Source organism: Macrosteles quadrilineatus, unplaced genomic scaffold (genome assembly GCF_028750875.1).
Source record: "Macrosteles quadrilineatus isolate MER2022 unplaced genomic scaffold, UCM_ALF_1.0 Scaffold_2__2_contigs__length_208266976, whole genome shotgun sequence".
Lineage (NCBI taxonomy): Eukaryota > Metazoa > Arthropoda > Insecta > Hemiptera > Cicadellidae > Macrosteles > Macrosteles quadrilineatus.
In genome coordinates this window covers 136916512-136930703 of record NW_026542595.1, presented here as the reverse complement: position 1 = coordinate 136930703, position 14192 = coordinate 136916512, and the positions used below count along the sequence as shown (strand labels likewise).

Here is a 14192-nt window from a genome sequence, read left to right as displayed (position 1 = left end):
TCAAATAATGAATTAAAATTAGTATATTATGGACAAAAAACAGTATAACAGTAATATTTAAAAATTTTACATAAATCACACTTCAAAATGTATACAAAATTATAGGTCTAGTACCAAAGCACCTAGAATAAATACAATTCAACGTCTAAGAATTAAAGGCGGAACTGTGTTTTGTTGTTGTTATAAACAAGGTTACCCATTTCTTTGTTTTGAAAGGGAACCCTCCAATACGTGGTGAATGTACAGAGTTTTTACATATCTGCCAGAACAAAAATAGTACGACAAGTTTGATAGCTTCACACATAATTGAAAATAATACTAAATTAATCAAGACATAACATTTTTTTAATATGTAAGCTATAACCTCAGTCTATGTAAAAACACATATTTCCCCCTAGTTAGGTATATTGTTAACGATTAATTTGTCACACTGATACATCACATTCGTGTATTGAATCCTATTTGATTAAATTCAATTCTATGCTATATAGACGCTGTTGTACAATTTTGTTTGTTGAATAGTAATTTGTTTGGGTTATCTTTATCTTTAAAAATTTATAATAAAATAATAAATAAATAAATAATAGTATCAGTAAGTGACAAACAAATAAATTTGGTACCGTATTGCAAAAATAAAATCACACAAATTAGTCCTCTTTTATTTCAAAGGTTCATTAAAGGTGAGTCACAGTAAATGTTCCTTATGGGAGAATTAACAACATTTATTGATTTGGAGGACTGTAGAAGCTTTGTTTGTTGTGTTATTGAATTCTTCTATATAGTAGTAGAAGTAACGTTACCATTTTACAGTGATACCTAGGTACAATACTGTTGAGATTTTTTATTTTAAGTCCCCAAAATCCATAAAATCACGTAGTTAATTAAAATTGTTTATGTGCAAATAAAAAAAAACTTGTCTTCCAAAGCTGATTGAAAGCACTTGAAAGTGTTATGTCACTTTAATGTTCATACCTTCGCTCATACAATGAAGATCGAGTGATCCAAAAGTAAGTTCAATCAAAATTCAATAAACCTATGAGGAATTTATAGCTGAGAATTTCATGTTTTTCATACGGTTAAATAAGTTATCATCTGAAACTATCTACCTAACAGTGAGTTGATAAGGGGTCTATATTGATAGAGACTTTAATGAATTAAAACTATTGAATTTATATTGCCATTATACTTATGAAAATTTCACATATTAGATAATTGCCAACTCCTATCAATTTATACACAAATAAAAAAGACTAAATGTAAAGGTAATAGTGGAATCACTAATAAAAGTATACGATGTATAAACTTTTGTTTCTCAGAAAATCAAAGCCAAATGAGATAATGTTGATATCACGATATGCAATTTTGTGAAAGATTTATCTTACACAAGCCTTTAAACGACATGCAGGGTTGGGTCTTTGTTAAGACGTCAGCCCAAGTCTTCCATCATCTACTTTACTTTAATATTAATAGTTTCTAGGGCGAGGCTACGAAAACCAACATAATTCAGTTATGACTTTGGGTTTTATTATAAAAAAAATTAAGTGCTAAACACAACTTTAAAGTTTATGAACTATTGTTTAACTATTTGGTCATGAAATTAAGGATCAAGGTTCTAACTATAATTTTATATAGCTTTTCTGATGGCACAAGATGCAAATCGTTTTATAATAGCTTTGTTCTGCTTCATTCCCTGTAACGGTTCTTCAAGCTTTAAGAATCAAAGTAAAATGAACTAGAAAAAATTATCTTTCAAATAAATTACATGGAATTTTAAATGTTTCAGTTATTGTAAAAATTAAGCCTACCTGAAATATAGGACTAAAAGTTATTAGAGTAAAAAATATGAGAATTAAATACTTTACATGGGGAAATCTAAATTATGATTAAATGATTTAGTACAATTTTATTTAAAGGTGCCCAGAGTTATTGGCATAATATATTCTTTTACCTTTAAACTGATCAGTTAAATTTTAAAGCTGAGTTTAATTGAGTTTTATAAAGCAAATAGATACAAATTATCAATGATCGATGATCAAAAATAGTAAAACTAGTACCTACAGTAACAGATTTTGGTTGTCTTGAGAAAATAAATAAATAAAAAGTCTTTATTTTGAGCATTCAACATGAAAGCTGATTTGGTAGAAAACAAGCAAGATCGTCATAGTGAGTAGATAATAAATACTATCCAGGTAAATTTGATCATCTGTTAATGATTGTTCTCCTTTATAAAATGAAAACACAGCAAAAATTAACAAGAGAGGCGAAGAGGTTTAAGTTTTTAAGATTCACATCCCAGAGGAATTATGATTCAACTTCCCGTCTTAAGGATTATTATGCATATTTTTCTCAAATATCCGGAGATTACTAAAATCTGTTATTGTTTTAGATATTACAAACATAAATTAAATTTTTTAGGTTCATTGTAAGGTATCAAAAGTTATGTTAATTGTATATTACATATCTTACCTTAGCTTAATTATGTAAAATTTATATTCCCCCAATAGAAAAATATCAATCTCATCACTGATAACTGTTTTACAAGTGAATTGATGTGTCTTAAATCCTCTGAAAATTACTAACAGATTACCTAATTTGTTTTAGATATTTTGTGTAGTTTGTATTACTTTTATCTCAATAACTTTTAAACTTGCACTCCTACAATATTTGGTATATTCTTGTTTAATACAAAAACTATTTGAACAGGTAAATTCTATAAAAATCAGTGAACTATATTGGAAATGATTTTGTACTATGTTTAGTCGAAGAAAGTAATAGAAGAGAGTGAGTTTCTGGTCATAAGAAGGTGACCTGCCAAGAGGGGAATTTTGAGTGGAAATCAATAGAACCCTCAAGTTTATGATTCGGTTTATGTACTCTTTTGAAAAACGCAGGAAGCATGTTTACAACAAAACGAACATTAAAGTGGTTAGAAATAAAAATATAAAATAATAATAAAATCTTTATTATTAGACTAATGAGTTTGTTCTCGAATAGATGAGATTGGTTTATTCACGTAAGTATTGTTGTTTCACCTAGTGACAATAAAACTAAAACTGATTCACATAAAAATCATGTACTGTAGATTTTAACAGGAACCTGCCCAAAATCTAGCCGTAGCTATTAATATTGTATGTTACGGTAAAATGTAAGCAACCATATATTCCATGTAAACAAACCCAGAAGGAAAATTTTAAGACTGAATATTGAGTCTTATAAAAGAACGTTCCAACTGTTACACAATTTAGGGATCAAATTAAATAATAAATTACAAAACATTAGAATAAAAACCTATCAATATTTACATTTAACAAATGAGACATCCCTAAATTCGGCCTATGTCAAATTCAATTTATGAACAAGCGTTTTATTTATACGTTTTAATCATGAGTAGGGTGGTAGGGGCCTATAATTTTAATAAATATTTTTTAAAGCATAAAACTGTTTATTTAAGTTGGACTTTTACCTTTTCAACTTAAATGTGTTCAATGGTCAAGTGGATCTTTTATAGTAAGATATAGTTTCAAAACGATACATACTAAACACATTTCATGTAGGCTACAAGAATTTTAGGCTATAGTTTACACATGATTATGTTTAAAAAAAATGTTTATTGATGATCACATAGTTTGCACCCAGGTAACTGTAGCGCTTACTGTCATTCCACTCATTTCTATAGGTTTTCCTTTTTTATTTGGAATGTTAAGTACCTTTAAAATTTTCTCTCAAAATGTATGTTAGTAAAAAAATGTACACAATCACATGTCTATGGACTTTAGTTAATCTGACCAAATAAGTTAAATAAAACAATTTAAATATCACAAACACTTCCAAAGTTTCTACTCATAGTGAGGAGAAACAATAAAACTGCAACAGATGACTCATAAACTTTTCAGGCAAGCCAAGAATTAAATAATCATTTCTCCATCCTGTACAAGAACACTCAGTCTACTGCCCTGTCTGATACTGTTGCACTCTATGCACTGTATTGTTTTTCCAAATAAAATAAATCAACTAAGTTTTTTTTTTTGTGTTGTTGTAACGCCAACATTTTAAAAACAATTGAACACCAACTTGAAATGCTTTCTACCAATACTGTACAAGGTACATGCAAACAGACATGCACAATATACAATTAAAGTTTTGCACACATCAGGATTTGCAATGTGTTATAAGCTTATTTGAATCATGAAGTAAATCATATTCTGCTAGTGAGCGATATCAGTTAATAAATGCAATTCATATAAAAGATGTTTATCATCGGAAAGTACTGGGGTTGTTTTAGAGGATTGGGAAATGTAGAATACTCTAACATTTTTATTGCTTGATTGTTCAATAAAATGCAATGCAATACAATAAGTCTGATTTCATTTTTTTACTAGCAAACAATTATTACTTTAAATGGTTCCATGTGATTGAGTTTTGGTAATGGCTTTTTACTAGACTGAACTGACTTAACATTTATCAAACTGTAAAAATTATTATTTGTCACTAACACGATGATTCAATCTATGATTAATATAGGCTGAAACTTAACTATTTTAATGGGTCTGCTTGCAATTTGCTAATATACATTCAGGCCCAATTTCCTAATCAGCTGTTGTTTGTTTGCAGCCATGGATTTCCATCTGCTTATTGCTGCCCTCCTGTCCGTGCTGATACTGTGCTTCCACAGTAACACAGGACACCCAGTCAGTAATGCTGATGCGGTAAGTCACTCACAGTCAGCATACTGAGTAAGCTCCAAGTGTACAACAACCAACAGGTTAAATAAATAAAAAGAGGTATCAGCAAACTGATCTTGAGAAAATTCAGTACAGTAATAGCTTTTTGATTGTTCCCAATTAGACCCAGCTGACCCCAGTATTCTTGTTCAGCTTCATATACCCATCCAAGTGTGTGTTGAAAATCATTACCTTAAGTATTAATATCATCTATATACTTAATACCATAAGACTCTGTTACCTTTTTTCAGTCATCCTACTTAACCAATTTTTTACGATTGGAGGTGCCATTGTCAAGCTTATGATCTAGCGTAGTGACAAATGGTTACTATAGTTCGGCCGCTTAGAAAGCGACCTCCTCTAGCTTTGGTTTAGCATTAGCGCGCAGGTCGCTTTCTAAGCGGCCGAACTATAAGAAGGTAATTTCCTTTAGGACTTCACATCCCTAGCATTTGATTTCTATTAGTTTGTTTCAAAGATTCAGTGATGCCGACTAACTTTCTTTATAAGCCTTTAGTCACAGCTGCCTAAACTAACTGTAATTAAAGGCGGCCGTGGTTCAGGACTGAATTTGAACAGCTGATCTTTCAGTTGAATGTTTAACCACAGTCTGATGGAAACATGGATTTTAAATAGGCTACTTTTTAAAACTGTAAATTAAATTAATTAATGGTAAATTATTAGTTTTATTAACCTCATAACTGTCTTAAACACACTCATAGAAAGGTAAATGGGTATAGCAGTTTGTTTTGCCTTGGAAAACCGTTTAAAGCTCCGTTAAAATGTGCAATTTACATAAGGGTCCCCTCATCTACATTTAACACTTTACTTGTTCACACTTGTGTGTACTTGTACTAGGTGGTAGAAAACATGCGACAGATACCGCAGTGGCACTGTCTGCGATATCGCAAATTTGACTTGGTTAAGCGGTGCCGCAACTATAGAGTGATGATGCGACGCCAGTAACATCGAATCAACCTGCATCGCAGTCACTCTCGCTTCGTCATCACCGACTACATGTTTTCATTACTCAATTCAGTGTAATCAACATCAGTATACTTTGCTCGACGCAATTCTACCGTTAAGGCAGTCACACATGACTTAAAATACCCAGAAACAACAATTTGATGTCAAAGGGACATTTTTTTTGAATTTTTGAGTTGTGGTTGATTTAAACTTGAATTTGCTTTGAAGGTGAATCTTCCCCCAAAATTGGCAATGCAGGTCTAACAGATATAATTCGAGGCTTGCAAGACGTAGGGGGAAAGTGAAAGTACATATGATAAGTTTATGTACTTTCGCCTCTTCATCTTGCAGGCGACGAATTGAGAATGTAAAATACTATAAATTACGCAATATGGTTGATACATAATCACAGAAAAATAACTAAAACGGAAAATACTTCCTTGTGTTAATATGTTTTGCTGCAGTGCAAGTAACAATGAGGTTAGAAATGTCAAAACATTTCATGGTTTCCTAAGTACACTTGGATACTCCTACCAAATAGTAAACAATAAAAGTGTACTCTGACTTCTAGCTTATCGTTAGTTGATAAGTATATGAGTTACATCACCACTTATATGATACATTTATGTTGATTATAAATATTCCTAGGCTGAAATTGAGTCCAATTCAAAAAATTGGGGATATTATTTTAGCCCTAGAAAAACTAAAGGAATCCCTTCAATTCAAATTCATGACTAAGACATAAAATAAGTAATTTGGTGCTAAAATTTGTATTTTACTATATTACGTTTGAATATTGCAAAAGTATAAAAGCTATTTCAAATCTCAAAATGCAATCATACGTTAAAAATAGACCAAGTAGTTAAAAACAAGATTTTAATAAGATTTTAATGATAAATCGATTCCTTCTCAATGTATTCTCTACTCTGTACTCTAGCATAGTTTGAAAAATGAATCAATGTCTATTTGACGATTTTAACAGATGTATAGTATCACTTTTACATATTTATATCTATGTAGGATTAGACAACATTTATATATAAATATGATAAGCATTAAACTGAGTCCTAACAGTTTAATTGTAAATAGTTTTTTATTTATAAAAAATAATGTATTATATTAATACTTTAGAAAGGCCAGTTTTATGGTTAAGTATAAAGTGCATAGATAAATAACATGAACATGATAGATTTTTGTAACCTGCTTCTCAATAAAATAGATCACAATAAAGAAGAAGTCTCGGGTACGTGATATGACTGTAATATTTTACCCTTAGTCAACTTGAATGACCAATAAAGAAATGTTATATGTATTTAATTGTGTAATCTTAAGCCTTTATCTTTAAAAGCAAAGCAAATATTTATTTTTACCTAACCTTTATAGAATCACATTAATTTTTTTCAGAAATACAGTTTTGCCTCCCTTTGTTTCTGACTCCAATTTTATTAGATTGCTCCTACCAATTTGCGTGAGTTTGTTTGTAGGAGAAAGAACAAAGTCACAAAAATGTATTTCAATTTAGAGTTCAGCAATGTACATAATTCACAAAACAGAAGAATTATATTAATATTATTATTTTTTTTCTAATCACTACCATGCTAGATGCTAGGAAAAACTGTTTTAGTTATAATATTTATGACTACTTATATCACATTATTTGTACTGTTAGGGTCAAAATAGATGCATCTTGAAAACATATTAGTTTTAAATTTCATTCTAACTCTAATGTTTAACTTCTGTACTTTACTAGAAATCTTATTATATTGTTGTAATAACATAACCAGTCATTTTATGCATTTTGAAAACATATCTAGATATAATTAATCACTCTTTGTGCCAAAGTTTTAGATATTAGAACTTAGTATTAGATATTTATTAGACTTAAGATAAAGTGTAAATACAAATAGTCATACCTATTTTAATAATATTTGACAAGGATTGTGTGTCATACCCATATTCAAATATTGTACATTGTATTGTATAGCAATAAATTATTTATTTGAATTTAATTATTTGCACTGTTACATAATGTACCTTTACTTAACACAATACTTATTAGACTTAGAAGGGTGTGGGGATTTTTCCTGAATAAATAGAAAAAGCCCTACAATAACACCTATGTTTGATCAAACTGGCGTATACAAGATCAATTGTAAAGATTGCAATAAATATTACATTGGCCAAACGTCATGCTCCTTTACAAAACATTTTAAGGAGCATCGACAGCCCACCAATCATTTGATTCCCCATGTTCACAACTACACTGACATCAATAGTAATGTGAATATTTTACATTTTTATAGAGACAGGTTTAAATTAAACTTCTTGGAGGTATTTGAGATATATAAGGCTGTAAAATCTGACCACCAAAATGTGTTGAACGATTAACATTCATTCTTAAAATGTATTGTTTGTGTGTGTGCTGCTTTTAAATATTTACTTTTAAGTTTACGAATTTGCCAAGCTTTATGTGAGCTACGAACTTGTTCTTGTACCACCCGATGATGGCCTCTCGTAGGAGCCGCAACTAGTTGCTTCTGCAATTATATGGATTGCCTAATACAGTAGCAGATATTTAAACAAACCGGTTTAAAGAAAAAATCCATTCATATCACAGCTTTTACCAGATTTCAATTTTTATTCTGGTAGTTTGGTTAACAGAGTTTAAAGTTATTTTCAATTTTAACACTCACCATACTCAACTCAACGTTCCTTAATAGATATGCATGTAGTGAACTTCAGTTACCCTGATTCTTATTGGTGGTTAAATTTGTACTAAAACGAATGAGAGATTTCTCACACCATATGAACAGATCTCACTCCATTCAACTATCACACTTCATTCATATCTAGCTTAAAATACACAGCAAAGCAATGTACATCAGCATCACTGTCTTATTTTTGAGTTTAACCACGTTTAACTTAAATAAATAATTAAAAAAAAAATGTTTTTGCCTGTGTTAGTAATTAAAAATAGGTATTTACCTTTGTCTACAGCTCAAACTGTTGTGACTTGAGTTACAGCCGTTTCGGCGTTATAATGCCATCGTCAGACGTAGAACATTCAGTTGACGTAAGTCATATTCAAAACACACAGCACGAACAACATTTTACATTTAACGAAAATACAGCGAATAAATTAAACAGGCCTGTCGCACATTGCCACAATCTGAACTGGATGCCGACTGGATACGTCTGACGATGGCATTATAATGCCAAAACGTCCATAGCTCAAGTTACAACAGTTTGAGCTGTAGACAAAGGTAAATACCTATTTTTAATTAAATAAATAAATAGTTAGTTCCTTAAAACTAATGGCAGGATGGAAATATGATAGAAAATACACTATTTTTCAAGTACAATTTATTAAAAAATGAAAAATTATAGTATATTTCTGTACAATCAACAAATGTCATATTAATTCTTAAACAGTACAACTAATTCATTTATGGTAATTGCTATCCAGAAACAACTAATTAAAAGTACACACATGAGAATAAAACAAAAATGAATTGTGCTTCTGACATGAATATGTAAGGAATCTTAGGTTATTTTTTGGATCTTAACAAATATTGCAACACTAATAAATTTACTGACTTATTTTCCAAACTTTTGACACAAAAAACTTTGAACACATATTTCAAACGCCACACATCTAAGATTATCTCATTAAGAACATCATTTCAACTTTGAATTTACTTCAGATTAAACATTAGGAGAGTTATAAATAACAAAGGAACAAATATGTTGATGCAAAAACAATGTTTGAAAAATAATATAGGTAAAATTATAGTTTGATCATTTACATACGACTAACGTAATTTTTTATTGATACAAATGGAATGAAACTATTTTCAAACATTATATTTTTTAAAATTAAGTACCCTAATTACTAACCAAACGAAAACCAATGGTTGAGTTATGTGACTGGATTATGCTTCTGTTATAATTTACAAATTTATCTTCTTTAAGCTATTGAATTGAACCATTAAACGGGAATATGGTACAAAACATACTCAAGATGGCACAAACACATAACTTGGCACGGCAATATGGCTAGTAAATTATACCTAGGAGGAATGGAATGTGTTTTCCTGAATGGGTATTAATGTCTTTTAAGTTCAAATAATTTTAATGTCACACACTACTTCTTCTTAGAATATTAAGTTTTAAATGTAATTTTAAATCAAATGAAGTATTAAAAAAATGAGCAATAAACGAGATCATAAATAAACAAAAATATAAATGTCAAATGTAAAACTTATGTTACATACTTTGATCATTATTTGATCAGCATTTCAAATGTCATTGAAGTCACGCATTGTAAATAAAATTTATAAGATTTTCAAAAATATGTTTAGACTTATACTGTACTCTAATATACTACTAGTCGGAAAACATAACGATTAATATATTATATATAAGATTGTCATAAATAAAATGTGCTTGAGCTCAACAAACCCAATTGTTATTACATGATCAGTTAGTTTGATAAAACGTGAAAGAAACATGTATCTTCTTGGAAAAACAACTAACCAAGATGATCAAAAGGCGTAAAACAAAAGGATAAATGGAAAACAACGTTTATATTTTTATAAACTTTAAGGAAGAAAAATCTGTAAAAGTGTACAAAGAAATGTAAATTTTAAATAAAGTTTTTAAATATAGATATTAATAAACTAAACAGTTAAATTTTGACTGCTAGGACCTTTAGAAACTTATTATCCAGAGGACTAATGGTATTAAGTATTCATTACCAATTTTAAGCATTCTATTACCATTTCATATCAATTTACCTTTGAGTATATGAGTACAGTACATTGAGTGTAAATATATCTTTAAAAAATAATTTTACTGAACATGTTGAAATACAATCTGTTTATCTGTTACAAATTTTTAAATACAAATTTCACACCATAATCGACTAGTTGTTTTAGTATACGGTAATAGTTTGTATGACAAACCATTTCACCTGGTCAATTGTATCCATAACATGTTGATTGGTTACTTTTAGGACCGGTTAAGATTCTCTTTTGACAATCACACAATATTATACACACTTAAAAATTCTAAATATTTTACAAATATTCAAACGGCAGCTAAAAAGCTATAGGTAAAATAAAGCATTTATAAACAACATACCACTAAAACATTCAACATTCAAATTTACAAATAATATACGCTTATTAATTAAACTCTTATAAAATAAAGCTACATAAAATAAATATATGTAAAAATTGCAGAAGATTCAAGACTAGTGTGGTATTAAGTTAGTAAATCTACATTAACCTAGAATATCTTTAGTTTGATCATGCTTCATGTCTCATTGCCTATCAATTATTGCTAAAACTTGCATCTCGACATCACAGATTTTATAAATAATGGCTACTTTGAATGAATTGTGGGTTTTAATTGCTCTTCACATTTATAGCTAAAACTGGTAAAGATATAGAAATTCTTTATATTTTAGCAGTTTTAAGAGTCTGACATAAGTGGCTTAAAACCTCAAACTTAATTTCTAAATTTAAAGTTTACCTTCAAATATTTTAATAGTGGCAAAGATTAAGTAATATGTCCGCTGAAGATTTTTTATTCAGTACAAAATTGAAAACATTAAAACTTTCATGAATTTTTGCTTTAGTCTAAATTACTTTAAACCACAATATTTTAGCTGTAATTTTTATTAATTACAAACAATTTTATTTAGAGTTACACAAATTATTTAAGAGATTAGTCCAATTTTTTATAGTAGTTGAACCAGACTTGTTTGAGATGCTAACCATCAGGCTAACAACACACTACCTAAAGGTAAACCCCCAAGATTATTAAACTTAAACACTTAAATCACTAAAACAGATACAGTTGAACCTCGTTTGTACGAACCTCGATAAACCGAATTCCTCGATAAGACGAATTTTTCTTAATCCCCTTGACACTTTCATATAGGTCAATGCTAAAAACGCCTCTATACAACGTAGTAATTAAGTTAAAAACCTCCATAAGACGAATTTGTTTGTGACATGGACTAGGACTGATTAACCTCTATACAACGAATATTCTTAGCACAAAACCTCTACAAGACGAACGTGACCTCTATAAGACGAATTTATCATAATCTTAACCTCCATAGTACGTAGTTTGTACTCCAAACAGAAGCTTGTCTCAACATGAAACCCCCACCCATCCCTCCTCCTTCCTCAGTCATTGTTTTTGGAGAAACCTTGGAGCGAGGAGAAACCTCTATAAGAAGAATAACAGCAGCATTAAACCTCGATAAAACGACCCTCTTTATTAAGAATACCTCTATAGTACGAATTTTTCCCGTACCCCTTGAAATTCGTCTTATAGAGGTTCAACTGTATCTTATTTTTTCAAATTTCAGAATGTACTAAGACATTTTCTAGCATACCCATTTTCTGATTTTTTACAATCTGTGATGATGAGATTTAATGCACTAATACAATCGACTTGATGATCGAGTGGCACTTAAAATATTTTACCTAAATAATCTCAAAGATCTTACCCTGAATAAGAATATCAAGAAGTCCAAGTTTGTTACTGTGTATGAACTATACAATTGACAAATTACAATTTAGTTTCATTACAACATATTTAAAATGCTTAAAACAGACTCGCTGTGTAAGTCTTAAACTTGAAAAAATCTCATTGTAATTATTTAAAAGTTGTGTTTTAAGACTACACTAAATAATGGTAAAACTGAGAACAACAACGTTTGGGTAAGATCTTAAGATTTGACCACAATTTGTTTGCCCCCAATTAAGGTAACACAGACACCACTATGTGCACCAGAGAGTAAACATTGTCATGTTCGCAAAATAAACCAGATAAACTACAATAATCATGTTAAATTTTTGTAAAAAAAAACTAATTAATTTTAAGTTTTGAATTAAACTAATTAAAATGTGTTTTCACTGCAGCTGATATAAAAAATGCTAGAATTTGATGATTTTCAAAAAAGATTGTAACCAAGAGAAAAACTACAGCAGCAGCAATATGTTAATACAATGAGGCACGTATTCAATGTATTATGTACAGGAAATGAATAAAGTGGTTTTGAATTGAATTGAATTGAATTAAACACTTAGTTTGGAAATCATTAAACAAATAATATTTCTACGAAAAGTCTTCAATCAGGGACAAACAGAGGGTGATTTGGACCGTTCTATGTGAGTGTTTTCTGGTGTTTCTGTCAAGACAATGGCAACAAGTTACCATGTTACAGCTCACAAAGAATGGCCCTTAGGTACATTTTACATTCTTCACAAAAATATATAAATATGGTCTTCTGTATCACATCAATTCAGTGTAGGCTTGGCAAGTTGCCCCTAGTCTGGGGCCCGTAACCTTGGTCACCACCTAGACACAATCATATCCATCAGCTAATGTGGGAAGTGACGGACTGTATTAATTTCATTACCAACACTTATCTCTGAGAATCACAATCTTGTAGATCTCAGGGTAAAATATCTGTGGTACTGTGTTTAGTGATCCTTTTTTTTCTGCTAGGCAACTAGATATTAGCATAGATTAAACATACTCCCTTAGTAGATTAATTCCAATTGTATTGTTAATTCTGTCCAGTGCTGCTAGGAGCGTGTATTGTTTACAATTTATTTCTTGTTAGTTTGGTTTTTTAAAACATTGTTTAACCAAATAAAACGATCTAATCATAAACAATAACTCTTCCCCGCCTTTTTTGTCCTAGGACGCTAGGCACGAGCCCGGAATTGTTTTTCACATTACTTCAGGCTAGACCTAGGGGTTGCGGCATCATCACATGGATAAAATCCATTGGTTATTTGGCAGGATTAGAACCCGGGATCCCTGGAACCGGAGTCCCGCGTTCTAACCACTAGACCAGCTCGCATCCCCTCCCTGTATAACCAAATAATGAAGCATAGATTGTAAAATTGACCCTAAAATAATGTAAACGAAATTTTGTCAACACCAGCGCCCAGTGGTATCATCAACATGAAATGAAACCCCTTCTTTATTGAGGCAAACTTAGAACCTCATGGTCCTTTCTTAAAGTTATTGAATGAACTAGACCATGAAAACATGAAAATAAGCTTCAAATTTAACAATGGGATGAGAAGTCTAATTGTGATGGTTAGTCTATGATGTTAATATAGTAGCCTAAAAGTAGATTTTCAAGCTGAATACCAATCTATTTAACAATCCTGTTTACGCCTGGAGTTGTGAAGAGTCGTCATAAATACATTTCATTTTGAATTCACAGAAACAGAAAACTTGGGCAAAGTACAATAATGATAGAAGACACATGGTTTAACTGGCAGGTGAGTCATGGTTCCACTTATATTTTAGTTTTTATCTCAGAGCGATTTGATGTAAACTAGATTTTTAATTTAGAGCCCAAGGCTTAGAGATTGATTTAATCATGTCTCTTTTAATTTTTTCACCTCACATTATGAGCACAAAAATCCAAATGATTATAATACTACAAGTTTTTAATGTACAGTACAC

At 30.3% G+C, this 14192-nt stretch overlaps 1 protein-coding gene across 2 annotated transcripts in view; it reads right to left on the bottom strand.

Annotated features, from left to right (window-relative positions):
* Positions 1–10211: 10211 nt before the first annotated feature.
* The window catches only part of LOC128987516 (xylosyltransferase oxt-like), a 31600-nt gene continuing 27619 nt past the window's right edge, over positions 10212–14192 (bottom strand). The window contains exon 17 of one of the 2 annotated variants that reach the window (XM_054408398.1): positions 10212–13064. In XM_054408398.1, coding sequence (XP_054264373.1) covers positions 13058–13064 — 7 coding nt within the window. In that variant the 3' untranslated portion in view covers positions 10212–13057. The remainder of the gene's footprint in view (positions 13065–14192) is intronic. The other variant, XM_054408397.1, reaches the window with a different exon arrangement.